Genomic DNA, 15,443 nt, shown 5'->3' with positions numbered 1-15,443 from the left:
GTGTCTCACTGGCACTATGCCAGATGGGGATACAGACTGTGGCCTGAAAGGCCCTATGTTTGCTTATGTATCCCAGTATGGCCCTACTGGTTCTGCACTAGGCAATGAGGCACTATGTGACCTCATTGGCTCTATGCCAGAAGAGGAAATGCAGCGTCACTTTTTATACACACTGACGTGTCTCACTGGGTGTATGCCAGATGGGGAAACAGACTGTGGCCTGAAAGGCCCTATGTTTCATGATGTAGCTCAGTATAGACCTGGTGGTTCTGCATCAGACAATGGAGCACGATGTGACCTCATTGGCTCTATGCCGAATGAGGAAACAGAGTGCCATGTTTTATACATACTGAAGTGTCTCAGCATCTATGCCAGATGGTTAAACAGATTGTGGCCTGAAAGGCCCTATGTTTGCGGATGTAGCCCAGTATGGCCCTACTGGTTCTACACTAGGCAATGAGGCACTGTGTGGCCTCATTGGCTCTATTCCAGAATATGAAACACAGGGCCACTTTTTATGCACACTGACGTGTCTCACTGGCTCTATGCCAGATGGGGAGACAGCCTGTGGCCTGAAAGGCCCTATGTTTCATGATGTAGCCCATTATAGCCCTGCTGGTTCTGCACCAGACAATGGAGCACGATGTGGCCTCATTGGCTCTATGCCAAATGAGGAAACACAGTGCCACGTTTTATACACACTAAAGTGTCTCAGCAGCTCTATGCCAGATGGTGAAACAGATTATGGTCTGAAAGGCCCTATGTTTTATGATGTAGCCCATTATGGCCCTGCCGGTTCTGCACTAGGCAATGAAGCACTGTGTGGCCTCATTGGGTCTATGCCAGTGCCACTGCCACGTTTTATACACACTGAAGTGTCTCACTGGCTCTATGCCAGATGGGGATACAGACTGTGGCCTGAAAGGCCCTATGTTTCATGATGTAGCCCAGTATAGCCCTGCTGGTTCTGCACCAGACAATGGAGCACAATTTGGCCTCATTGGCTCTATGCCAAATGAGGAAACACAGTGCCACGTTTTATACACACTAAAGTGTCTCAGCAGCTCTATGCCAGATGGTGAAACAGACTGTGGCCTTAAAGGCCCTATGTTTTATGATGTAGCCCAGTATAGCCCTGCTGGTTCTGCACCAGACAATGGAGCACGGTGTGGCCTCATTGGCTCTATGCTAGATGAGGAAACACAGTGCCACCTTTTATACACACTGAAGTGTCTCAGCGGCTCTATGCCAGATGGTGAAACAGACTGTGGCCTTAAAGGCCCTATGTTTTATGATGTAGCCCAGTATGGCCCTACTGGTTCTGCACTAGGCAATGAAGCACTACGTGGCCTCATTGGCTCTATGCAAGATGTTGAAACACAGCCTGGCCTCAGTGGCTCTATGACAGATGAGGAAACAGTCTGGCCTCTGTGCCATTACACCACGTGTACAAAGATGGTTTGGCCGCAGTAAATCTACATCGGGTGTGGGCGAAGTATGTCCTTGGTGAGAAGGGTAAATACCAAATCAGACTGGAAGTGGACGGTCGCAGGCAATGCAATCATTTCCAATCAGATGCTGTGGACTTACTTTGTAAATGGTTAAATTAAATTGTTCAGTTTGCAAAGCTTTCACTGTTCAACCCCTGGGAGTCTTCATTGTTAAAGACGGTCATCCAGGATTATTTTAATTTAGTTCACTAGATCATGTAATAATCAATGTTGGGGGTCTTAAGCAAGACATGTATGTTTCAATCACATAACACGTTTCGGGGAGAGAAGACCTTCTTCAGGTGCATTCATGGATGTAATGTTCCCTTGAAGAATGGCTTTCCTTTACGATGATCCTGGAATAAAATGTTTACAATTAACGTATTTTAGGGATTGAAGAGTGAAAGCGTGACAAGCTGATACTTTCTGGTACCTGCAAATTCCTGTTCTAAGGGGTTTATATTGTAGCATCTCCTCTCACACCAGAGGGACGAAGCTGCACAAGTGATGGAATGTCCTCTGAAAATGCAATGGCCGCCATCTTTGGATGTATATTTATCTCCCTTTTGTACCATCCAAGTTTCGCTCCACAGTTGTGCCCTCATCGACCATGGATTCTCTGGATTATTGTGATGGAATATATCTGGGCCGACCCACTTTTATAATTCCGCGCCTGCAAATCGTGCAGATTTCTGCTGCGCGGTTAGCATTGGGTGCACCCAGGCTAGCTCACCCTCATATTTTACCTCAGAAACTCCATTGGCTTCCAGTGAAAAGCCGTATTCATTTGTTAAGCTTTTGGGTATCACACATCGTGCTAATCACCATGTGGGGCGTTATTCCTTCAATCCAAACTGATCGGCTACACCCCCTCAAGATCTTTGCGATCTACCTTCAGCTTCTTTTGAATGATCTAAGGTTCCACCAAAAGCGTGCCGGCGGGCGCTCTTTCTCTGTGCTCGCTCCATCACTGTGGAAGTCCCTTCCTTTTCAGCTTCAGGAGATCACCGACCACCTGAGCTTTCTTAAAGCCCTTAAAACCTTTCTATTTTAGTTTCTGTGCCTTTGTATACTGATCTATCTGACTACTTTTAGCCCTAAGATGCCTTCGGGCGATAGTACAGCACTTTACAAGCATAATTACATACATACAATTACACTCATCAGATGTTGACAGGCAATGTGGCCAAGGAAGGGAGTGCTTCATCTGGTGTGTACACACATCCTAGGCTCGTTGACTTTACAATAGGTGGCCTCGGTGGTTGGGTACACACAGTGTGCACTCTATCACTACAAAGTGAGTGTGGACACGCGGCATGGCCACAGTGGCTTTACGCTAGGTGTGGGTGCACAGTGTCACCCCAGGACTGCACAATCAGTGCAAACTCAGTGTGTGGTTTCATGGTGTCAGGGGACCTGCAGTTTGGATCTAAGCCTCTGGATCTCATTTTAAGCTTCCCTATGATGAGATTTGCGGCTACCCTAAAGCTCCCCATTCGCCCACTGGTCTGCTGGCCTGCTCCTCAGCCCGTTCCTTCCCTCCCAGTCCTCGTTCAGTCTCATCGTGCTGTGTGATCACTTTTCAGATGTCAACCTGAGACCAGACATTTCTAACATCAGCACGTCCATTACCAGTCCCTTCTCTCGTTGTATAGCCCAGCTCTATCTCGCTAGCCGCCCCGGTCTGCATCCTTCTACCACTGTCTTCTTCTGCCCCATCTTGATGTACAGGCCAGGGTTCATAGGAAGTCTTGCAAAATATTTGTTGGTGTGTTCTGATTCCCAAACACCCCTTCCGCCCTGCCCGATGGATCAGTCCAGACTGTTGGATGGAATACTTTCTCAGAGGCGATGACTCTAGGTTTAGGCACAGTATTGCTTAAATGGCCATCGACCAGTCGACTTGTTGGTCCCCAGGCCCGCATACTAACCGCTGGTTCCCCACCTCAGCCCACACCCTTGCATGGTTATAAGCGGCTGTCCCCATTGGTCAGAAAGAGCCAGCGCGTGAGGGCGGGATCTGCATACCATTTACCATTCCGGGATAGAAGGCGGTGTTGACCAGCGACCCCCCTCTTTTGAAGTGCTCCGTCATGTGCTCCAGCCAGTTTGCTTCCAGGGTGCTTACGGACTGGCCATTCCTGCTGACCCGGATGGGGACTTTGACGGTGTAGTAGTCGTAGCGCCGATGAGTCGGGGGCTTGTTGAAAATGGCGAAGATCTCGGCTTCTGAAAAATGCCAAGAGAAGGGTCATTTTAGGGATTCTGAGGGCATTTTTATCTGTACCAACATCCTAGAGCCTACAGCTCATGCTCCGCCAGACCTATCGACAAGTCCACCCTTCGTTTCCACCCTTCACTCATGCTCGAGGCACCCAAACACCTGTTCAATATTAGCCTCTTTCAGGGACTTGACCCAAGCTTGGTGGGGCTCTTGGCCGTTATCATGCACATTCTAGAATAGAGCCTCTAACGAACCGTGGCCAAAACTTGACCTCTCCGCTTTCACCTCTACATGCCACGAGATATCTTTACGGGTGAAAAGCAAGAATGCAGATCTTTTCTAGAGGAAGTCTCTTAGCTCCCCTGCGGTTCACTTCTGGGCCTATCGCCATCATTATGTGAAAGTGAAGAAACCCAAAATGAGGAACCTAGATTCAAGAAAAGCTATAATGGCATTTCTTATTGGCAATCGTGACAAAATATTGAAATACATACCATATTTTCATTATCCACTAATGTTTTACTTTAACCCAAGAAACATCAATAATTAACATGTAGAAGGAGTTAAAAAAAAAAGACACTGTATTATTTGTATGATTTTTAAACATATTATTGTTTTTCTTCAAACAAAAATTGAAAATTGCTCCAGGAAGGCGTTTTGCCTGGTTTGTCGATGTTGAATTTTGTTTATGTCAATCTTTTTAAATAACACACATTAAAAAATAGATGTGCTTTCACGTGGGCAGTGGCAGCAAAAATGTGTGATTTGGTGAGGTTGTATTTTTGTGTGAACTCAATGCTTTCCTTCATTATTGTGGTGCCACATAGTAAGTAGCCTTTGCTGCAAGTTCAGTTCAATTTCAAAGCTATAGTGCAATGCAAATTAAATGAAAGGCTTGCATTTTTGCTCCATGGGAGATCGGTGTCATTGTCTAACAGGGCAGAGCTGTTTTACACATAGATTACCAGCACAAGACCAACAGCTCTCAAGGATGCAACACCCGCGTGCACCATCCACCCCCCATTGCAAACCATCAGTGCGGTGCATCTGGCATCCACGTCATTAAGTGATTGGCTCATTAAGGCATGTTTACCAAATACCTTCAATATTATGGTGTGTTTCAAAAATACAAGAAACACAGTTCTTACATGTAATTCAGGTAAGAAGGCACACCTGTTGCAGTGCCACATAGCAGCCATCTTTGGAAGTTCACCTGCAAGTCAGATCCAAAGCGCAAAGCTGGTGTGGTTGCAGCGCCCCCGAGTGCTGTTGGACTTGGCCTGATGAAGCTATGGATAACACAGCAGCTGCCCTATAAGACCCCGATAGGGGACAGAGGCGAGCATTTAACTTGAATCCCACAATGCACCCCGCTCTGGCTCTGAGCTGGATGTGAACTTCCAGTGATGGCTACTAGGTGGCGCAGAGACCTGTATGGCCTGTTACCTGAAAAGGCCTATTCTACCCTCATTTTACATAACATTGACGGTGTCTCTAGGTATGACATTGGTTATTTATGGGCTCTTCATTATAAGGTAATGTAAAGCATGTAAATTAAGAAAAACCTCACTTTGTCACTGCACTCATTATACAATGATTCTGCATGTTTGCATAGGTCTGCAGACATCTGTCTTCCTGGTCCAGATCAGGTCATAGTCACATTTGCACCTGGTCCAGATCAGGTCGTAGTCACATTTGCACCTCGTCCAGATCAGGTCATAGTCACATTTGCACCTGGTCCAGATCAGGTTATACTCGCATTTGCACCTGGTCCAGATCAGGTCATACTCACATTTGCACCTCGTCCAGATCAGGTCATAGTCACATTTGCAACTGGTCCAGATCAGGTCGTAGTCACATTTGCACCTGGTCCAGATCAGGTCGTAGTCACATTTGCACCTGGTCCAGATCAGGTCATAGTCACACTTGCACCTGGTCCAGATCAGGTCATAGTCACATTTGCACCTGGTCCAGATCAGGTCGTAGTCACATTTGCACCTGGTCCAGATCAGGTCATAGTCACACTTGCACCTGGTCCAGATCAGGTCATAGTCACATTTGCACCTGGTCCAGATCAGGTCATAGTCACATTTGCACCTGGTCCAGATCAGGTCATAGTCACATTTGCACCTGGTCCAGATCAGGCCATAGTCACATTTGCACCTGGTCCAGATCAGGTCATACTCACACTTGCACCTGGTCCAGATCAGGTTATACTCACATTTGCACCTGGTCCAGATCAGGTTATACTCACATTTGCACCTCGTCCAGATCAGGTCATAGTCACATTTGCACTTGGTCCAGATCAGGTCATAGTCACATTTGCACCTGGTCCAGATCAGGTGATAGTCACATTTGCACCTGGTCCAGAATAGGTCATAGTCACATTTGCACCTGGTCCAGATCAGGTCATAGTCACATTTGCACCTCGTCCAGATCAGGTCATAGTCACATTTGCACTTGGTCCAGATCAGGTCATAGTCACATTTGCACCTGGTCCAGATCAGGTCATAGTCACATTTGCACCTGGTCCAGATCAGGTCATAGTCACATTTGCACCTGGTCCAGATCAGGTCATAGTCACATTTGCACCTGGTCCAGATCAGGTTATACTCACATTTGCACCTGGTCCAGATCAGGTCACAGTCACATTTGCACCTGGTCCAGATCAGGTCACAGTCACATTTGCACTTGGTCCAGATCAGGTCATAGTCACATTTGCACCTGGTCCAGATCAGGTCATAGTCACATTTGCACCTGGTCCAGATCAGGTTATACTCACATTTGCACCTGGTCCAGATCAGGTCGTAGTCACATTTGCACCTGGTCCAGATCAGGTCATAGTCACATTTGCACCTGGTCCAGATCAGGTCATAGTCACACTTGCACCTGGTCCAGATCAGGTCATAGTCACATTTGCACCTGGTCCAGATCAGGTCATAGTCACATTTGCACCTGGTCCACATCAGGTCATAGTCACATTTGCACTTGGTCCAGATCAGGTCATAGTCACATTTGCACCTCGTCCAGATCAGGTCATAGTCACATTTGCACTTGGTCCAGATCAGGTCATAGTCCCATTTGCACCTGGTCCAGATCAGGTCATAGTCACATTTGCACCTGGTCCAGATCAGGTCATAGTCACATTTGCACCTGGTCCACATCAGGTCATAGTCCCATTTGCACTTGGTCCAGATCAGGTCATAGTCACATTTGCACCTGGTCCAGATCAGGTCACAGTCACATTTGCACCTGGTCCAGATCAGGTCACAGTCACATTTGCACCTGGTCCAGATCAGGTCATAGTCACATTTGCACTTGGTCCAGATCAGGTCATAGTCACATTTGCACCTGGTCCAGATCAGGTCATAGTCACATTTGCACTTGGTCCAGATCAGGTTATAGTCACATTTGCACTTGGTCCATATCAGGTCATAGTCACATTTGCACTTGGTCCAGATCAGGTCATACTCACATTTGCACCTGGTCCAGATCAGGTCATAGTCACATTTGCACTTGGTCCAGATAAGGTCATAGTCACATTTGCACCTGGTCCACATCAGGTCATAGTCACATTTGCACTTGGTCCAGATAAGGTTATACTCACATTTGCACCTGGTCCAGATCAGGTCATAGTCACATTTGCACCTGGTCCAGATCAGGTTATACTCACATTTGCACCTCGTCCAGATCAGGTCATAGTCACATTTGCACCTGGTGCAGATCAGGTTATACTCACATTTGCACCTGGTCCAGATCAGGTCATACTCACATTTGCACCTCGTCCAGATCAGGTCATAGTCACATTTGCACTTGGTCCAGATCAGGTCATAGTCACATTTGCACCTGGTCCAGATCAGGTCATAGTCACATTTGCACCTGGTCCAGATCAGGTCATAGTCACATTTGCACCTGGTCCAGATCAGGTCATAGTCACATTTGCACCTGGTCCAGATCAGGTCATAGTCACATTTGCACCTGGTCCAGATCAGGTCATACTCACATTTGCACCTGGTCCAGATCAGGTCATACTCACACTTGCACCTGGTCCAGATCAGGTTATACTCACATTTGCACCTCGTCCAGATCAGGTCATAGTCACATTTGCACTTGGTCCAGATCAGGTCATAGTCAAATTTGCACCTGGTCCAGATCAGGTCGTAGTCACATTTGCACCTGGTCCAGATCAGGTCATAGTCACATTTGCACCTGGTCCAGATCAGGTCGTAGTCACATTTGCACTTGGTCCAGATCAGGTCATAGTCACATTTGCACCTGGTCCAGATCAGGTCGTAGTCACACTTGCACCTGGTCCAGATCAGGTCATAGTCACATTTGCACTTGGTCCAGATCAGGTCGTAGTCACATTTGCACCTGGTCCAGATCAGGTCACTGTCACATTTGCACCTGGTCCAGATCAGGTCATAGTCACATTTGCACTTGGTCCAGATCAGGTCATAGTCACATTTGCACCTGGTCCAGATCAGGTCATAGTCACATTTGCACCTGGTCCAGATCAGGTCATACTCACATTTGCACCTGGTCCAGATCAGGTCATAGTCACATTTGCACCTGGTCCAGATCAGGTTATACTCACATTTGCACCTGGTCCAGATCAGGTCACAGTCACATTTGCACCTGGTCCAGATCAGGTCACAGTCACATTTGCACCTGGTCCAGATCAGGTCATAGTCACATTTGCACTTGGTCCAGATCAGGTCATACTCACATTTGCACCTGGTCCAGATCAGGTCATACTCACATTTGCACCTGGTCCAGATCAGGTCATAGTCACATTTGCACCTGGTCCAGATCAGGTTATACTCACATTTGCACCTGGTCCAGATCAGGTCACAGTCACATTTGCACCTGGTCCAGATCAGGTCACAGTCACATTTGCACCTGGTCCAGATCAGGTTATACTCACATTTGCACCTGGTCCAGATCAGGTCATAGTCACATTTGCACCTGGTCCAGATCAGGTCATACTCACATTTGCACCTGGTCCAGATCAGGTCATAGTCACATTTGCACTTGGTCCAGATCAGGTCACAGTCACATTTGCACCTGGTCCAGATCAGGTTATACTCACATTTGCACCTGGTCCAGATCAGGTCATACTCACATTTGCACCTGGTCCAGATCAGGTCATACTCACATTTGCACCTGGTCCAGATCAGGTCATAGTCACATTTGCACTTGGTCCAGATCAGGTCACAGTCACATTTGCACCTGGTCCAGATCAGGTCACAGTCACATTTGCACCTGGTCCAGATCAGGTTATACTCACATTTGCACCTGGTCCAGATCAAGTCATAGTCACATTTGCACCTGGTCCAGATCAGGTCATAGTCACATTTGCGCACCTGGTCCAGATCAGGTCACAGTCACATTTGCACCTGGTCCAGATCAGGTCATAGTAACATTTGCACTTGGTCCAGATCAGGTCATAGTCACATTTGCACGTGGTCCAGATCAGGTCATAGTCACATTTGCACCTGGTCCAGATCAGGTCATACTCACATTTGCACCTGGTCCAAATCAGGTCACAGTCACATTTGCACCTGGTCCAGATCAGGTTATACTCACATTTGCACCTGGTCCAGATCAGGTCACAGTCACATTTGTACCTGGTCCAGATCAGGTCACAGTCACATTAGCACCTGGTCCAGATCAGGTTATACTCACATTTGCACCTGGTCCAGATCACGTCATAGTCACATTTGCACCTGGTCCAGATCAGGTCATAGTCACATTTGCACCTGGTTCAGATCAGGTCATAGTCACATTTGCACCTGGTCCAGATCAGGTCATAGTCACATTTGCACCTGGTCCAGATCAGGTTATACTCACATTTGCACCTGGTCCAGATCAGGTCACAGTCACATTTGCACCTGGTCCAGATCAGGTCACAGTCACATTTGCACCTGGTCCAGATCAGGTCATAGTCACATTTGCACCTGGTCCAGATCAGGTTATACTCACATTTGCACCTGGTCCAGATCAGGTCATAGTCACATTTGCACCTGGTCCAGATCAGGTCATAGTCACATTTGCGCACCTGGTCCAGATCAGGTCACAGTCACATTTGCACCTGGTCCAGATCAGGTCATAGTAACATTTGCACTTGGTCCAGATCAGGTCATAGTCACATTTGCACGTGGTCCAGATCAGGTTATACTCACATTTGCACCTGGTCCAGATCAGGTCACAGTCACATTTGTACCTGGTCCAGATCAGGTCACAGTCACATTTGCACCTGGTCCAGATCAGGTTATACTCACATTTGCACCTGGTCCAGATCAGGTCACAGTCACATTTGTACCTGGTCCAGATCAGGTCACAGTCACATTAGCACCTGGTCCAGATCAGGTTATACTCACATTTGCACCTGGTCCAGATCACGTCATAGTCACATTTGCACCTGGTCCAGATCAGGTCATACTCACATTTGCACCTGGTCCAAATCAGGTCACAGTCACATTTGCACCTGGTCCAGATCAGGTTATACTCACATTTGCACCTGGTCCAGATCAGGTCACAGTCACATTTGTACCTGGTCCAGATCAGGTCACAGTCACATTAGCACCTGGTCCAGATCAGGTTATACTCACATTTGCACCTGGTCCAGATCACGTCATAGTCACATTTGCACCTGGTCCAGATCAGGTCATAGTCACATTTGCACCTGGTTCAGATCAGGTCATAGTCACATTTGCACCTGGTCCAGATCAGGTCATAGTCACATTTGCACCTGGTCCAGATCAGGTTATACTCACATTTGCACCTGGTCCAGATCAGGTCACAGTCACATTTGCACCTGGTCCAGATCAGGTCACAGTCACATTTGCACCTGGTCCAGATCAGGTCATAGTCACATTTGCACCTGGTCCAGATCAGGTTATACTCACATTTGCACCTGGTCCAGATCAGGTCATAGTCACATTTGCACCTGGTCCAGATCAGGTCATAGTCACATTTGCGCACCTGGTCCAGATCAGGTCACAGTCACATTTGCACCTGGTCCAGATCAGGTCATAGTAACATTTGCACTTGGTCCAGATCAGGTCATAGTCACATTTGCACGTGGTCCAGATCAGGTTATACTCACATTTGCACCTGGTCCAGATCAGGTCACAGTCACATTTGCACCTGGTCCAGATCAGGTCACAGTCACATTTGCACCTGGTCCAGATCAGGTTATACTCACATTTGCACCTGGTCCAGATCAGGTCACAGTCACATTTGTACCTGGTCCAGATCAGGTCACAGTCACATTAGCACCTGGTCCAGATCAGGTTATACTCACATTTGCACCTGGTCCAGATCACGTCATAGTCACATTTGCACCTGGTCCAGATCAGGTCATAGTCACATTTGCACCTGGTTCAGATCAGGTCATAGTCACATTTGCACCTGGTCCAGATCAGGTCATAGTCACATTTGCACCTGGTCCAGATCAGGTTATACTCACATTTGCACCTGGTCCAGATCAGGTCACAGTCACATTTGCACCTGGTCCAGATCAGGTCACAGTCACATTTGCACCTGGTCCAGATCAGGTCATAGTCCCATTTGCACCTGGTCCAGATCAGGTCATAGTCACATTTGCACTTGGTCCAGATCAGGTCACAGTCACATTTGCACCTGGTCCAGATCAGGTCACAGTCACATTTGCACCTGGTCCAGATCAGGTTATACTCACATTTGCACCTGGTCCAGATCAGGTCATAGTCACATTTGCACCTGGTCCAGATCAGGTCATAGTCACATTTGCACACCTGGTCCAGATCAGGTCACAGTCACATTTGCACCTGGTCCAGATCAGGTCATAGTAACATTTGCACTTGGTCCAGATCAGGTCATAGTCACATTTGCACGTGGTCCAGATCAGGTCATAGTCACATTTGCACCTGGTCCAGATCAGGTCATACTCACATTTGCACCTGGTCCAGATCAGGTCACAGTCACATTTGCACCTGGTCCAGATCAGGTTATACTCACATTTGCACCTGGTCCAGATCAGGTCACAGTCACATTTGTACCTGGTCCAGATCAGGTCACAGTCACATTAGCACCTGGTCCAGATCAGGTTATACTCACATTTGCACCTGGTCCAGATCACGTCATAGTCACATTTGCACCTGGTCCAGATCAGGTCATAGTCACATTTGCACCTGGTTCAGATCAGGTCATAGTCACATTTGCACCTGGTCCAGATCAGGTCATAGTCACATTTGCACCTGGTCCAGATCAGGTTATACTCACATTTGCACCTGGTCCAGATCAGGTCACAGTCACATTTGCACCTGGTCCAGATCAGGTCACAGTCACATTTGCACCTGGTCCAGATCAGGTCATAGTCACATTTGCACCTGGTCCAGATCAGGTCATAGTCACATTTGCACCTGGTCCAGATCAGGTCATAGTCACATTTACAGCTCGACACATTTCTATCCTCAGGACTGCGGCACCAAGTGTTTCTGCGTTTTAGGGTGGGGTAGTTTAGTGACAGAGAATGGGGTGGGGTTTAGTTGATTACTAGGCAAATTCACTCCATGCTGCAATTTAGGCCAGTGGTCGGCAAGCTTTGGCCCGCCAGGTGTTTTTGACTACAGGGTCCTAGCCAGCATAGTCAATGGTGAGGAATTATGAGAGTGCTAGTTCAAAATGTCTGAAGAACCAAAGGATAGAGACTCCTGCCCTAATAAAACCTCTCCCAATTGACATGTCCTAATTTACCCCTAAGATACATGAATCCATATGCTTTAGAATTACTCATGCCAATAACACCCCTGGCACCCTTAAAGCATGCCCGGAAGCCTATGATTCCATGCCCTCAATTAAAGGGACCCATAAACAATCAAAGAGCCAATGAGATGAAAGACCAAGGGGAAATAAGGCACGCTTATATAGCAATGGAACCCATGTCCCTAGTGAAAGCTGACAGTGTAGGAGAATGTGGCCCAGGACACTCTACAACCAGAGGAATGACACCACCAAAAATATCAAGACCAAGAAGACCGCTGGCCCAGCGAACGCTAACCAAGTAGAGTGCACGGCCAAGGAGGCAATGGGTCTCATTCACAGAAGCGTTTCATAATGGCGCAGTCCCATGGGAAACCACTCTGTGAATCAGGTCCAATGTGTGTATATAACATGGACCTTGAGCAACAGAGCAAAGGAGACTATGGACGCAAGCATGAGACTGTCAAGAATGATAGGAGTCTAGGTACCAGGGTGAAGTTGCATCATCTACAGCCAAGGCGGCCACGTGCAGGGAAATGTAACCATGCAGGAGGGTAAGCTGAGACGCTTGCTGGTCCGGTGCAAGTGCATCATCTACAGCAAAGGAGCTACAGATACAGGGAAATGTAACCATGCAGGAGGATAAGCCTGAGAAGCTCGCAGATACAGTGCAAGCGTATTATCTACAGCCAAGGAGCCACAGATACAGGGAAATGTAACCATGCAGGAGGGTAAGCCTGAGACGCTTGCTGGTCCGGTGCAAGTGCATCATCTACAGCCAAGGAGCTACAGATACAGGCAAATGTAACCATGCAGGAGGATAAGCATGACAAGCTCGCATATACAGTGCATGTGTATCATCTACAGCCAAGGAGCCACAGATACAGGGAAATGTAACCATGCAGGAGGATAAGCCTGAGAAGCTCAAAGATACAGTGCAAGTGCATCATCCACAGCAAAAGAGCCACAGATACAGGGAAATGTAGCCATGCAGGAGGATACGCCTGAGAAGCTTGCATATACAGTGCAAGTGCATCATCTACAGCCAAGGAGCCACAGATACAGGGAAATGTAACCATGCAGGAGGATAAGCCCGAGAAGCTCGCAGATACAGTGCAAGCGCATCATCTACAGCAAAGGAGCCACAGATACAGGGAAATGTAACCATGCAGGAGGATAAGCCTGAGAAGCTCGCAGATACAGTGCAAGTGCATCATCTACAGCAAAGGAGCCACAGATACAGGGAAATGTAACCATGCAGGAGGATAAGCCCGAGAAGCTCGCAGATACAGTGCAAGTGCATCATCTACAGCCAAGGAGCCACAGATACAGGGAAATGTAACCATGCAGGAGGATAAGCCCGAGAAGCTCGCAGATACAGTGCAAGCGCATCATCTACAGCAAAGGAGCCACAGATACAGGGAAATGTAACCATGCAGGAGGATAAGCCCGAGAAGCTCGCAGATACAGTGCAAGTGCATCATCTACAGCCAAGGAGCCACAGATACAGGGAAATGTAACCATGCAGGAGGATAAGCCCGAGAAGCTCGCAGATACAGTGCAAGTGCATCATCTACAGCCAAGGAGCCACAGATACAGGGAAATGTAACCATGCAGGAGGATAGGCGTGAGAAGCTCTCAGATACAGTGCAAGTGCATCATCTACAGCCAAGGAGCCACAGATACAGGCAAATGTAACCATGCAGGAGGATAAGCATGACAAGCTTGCATATACAGTGCATGTGTATCATCTACAGCCAAGGAGCCACAGATACAGGGAAATGTAACCATGCAGGAGGATAAGCCCGAGAACCTCGCAGATACAGTGCAAGTGCATCATCTACAGCAAAGGAGCCACAGATACAGGGAAATGTAACCATGCAGGAGGATAAGCCTGAGAAGCTCGCAGATACAGTGCAAGTGTATTATCTACAGCCAAGGAGCCACAGATACAGGGAAATGTAACCATGCAGGAGGATAAGCCTGAGAAGCTTGCAGATACAGTGCAAGTGCATCATCTACAGCAAAGGAGCCACAGATACAGGGAAATGTAACCATGCAGGAGGATAAGCCCGAGAAGCTCGCAGATACAGTGCAAGTGCATCATCTACAGCAAAGGAGCCACAGATACAGGGAAATGTAACCATGCAGGAGGATAAGCCCGAGAAGCTCGCAGATACAGTGCAAGTGCATCATCTACAGCCAAGGAGCCACAGATACAGGGAAATGTAACCATGCAGGAGGATAAGCCTGAGAAGCTTGCAGATACAGTGCAAGTGCATCATCTACAGCAAAGGAGCCACAGATACAGGGAAATGTAACCATGCAGGAGGATAAGCCCGAGATGCTCGCAGATACAGTGCAAGTGCATCATCTACAGCAAAGGAGCCACAGATACAGGGAAATGTAACCATGCAGGAGGATATGCCTGAGAAGCTCACAGATACAGTGCAAGTGCATCATCTACAGCAAAGGAGCCACAGATACAGGGAAATTGAACCATGCAGGAGGATAAGCCAGAGAAGCTCATGGATACAGTGCAAGTGCATCATCTACAGCCAAGGAGCCACAGATACAGGCAAATGTAACCATGCATGAGGATACGCCTAGGAAGCTTGCAGATAAAGTGCAAGCGCATCATCTACAGCCAAGGAACCACAGATACAGGGAAATGTAACCAGGTAGAAGGATAAGCCTGAGAAGCTCACTGATGCAGTGCAAGTGCATCATCTACAGCCAAGGAACCACAGATACAGGGAAATGTAACCAGGTAGAAGGATACACCTGAGGAGCTCACAAATACAGTGTAAGTGCATCATCTACAGCTAAGGAGAAATCCAGATACAGGGAAATGTAACCATGCAGGAGGATACACCTGAGGAGCTCGCAGATACAGTGCAAGTGCATCATCTACAGCAAAGGAGCCATAGATACAGGGAAATGTAACCACGCTGGAGGATAAGCCTGAGAAGCTCGCAGAT

The 15,443-nt window shown here is 47.7% G+C and overlaps 1 protein-coding gene across 1 annotated transcript in view; it reads right to left on the bottom strand.

Moving 5' to 3' along the window:
- Positions 1–15,443, bottom strand: part of RFTN1 (raftlin, lipid raft linker 1) — a 694,433-nt gene that overhangs the window by 57,470 nt on the left and 621,520 nt on the right. Inside the window, exon 6 of the mRNA XM_069648901.1 lies at positions 3,519–3,719. Coding sequence (XP_069505002.1) covers positions 3,519–3,719 — 201 coding nt within the window. The remainder of the gene's footprint in view (positions 1–3,518; positions 3,720–15,443) is intronic.

The sequence above is a fragment of the Ambystoma mexicanum genome, chromosome 2q, assembly GCF_040938575.1.
Source record: "Ambystoma mexicanum isolate Mex_15411 chromosome 2q, UKY_AmexF1_1, whole genome shotgun sequence".
In the NCBI taxonomy this organism is placed as follows: Eukaryota; Metazoa; Chordata; class Amphibia; order Caudata; family Ambystomatidae; genus Ambystoma; species Ambystoma mexicanum.
Note: the sequence above shows the minus strand (reverse complement) of the source record. Positions and strands in the feature narration are given on the sequence as shown.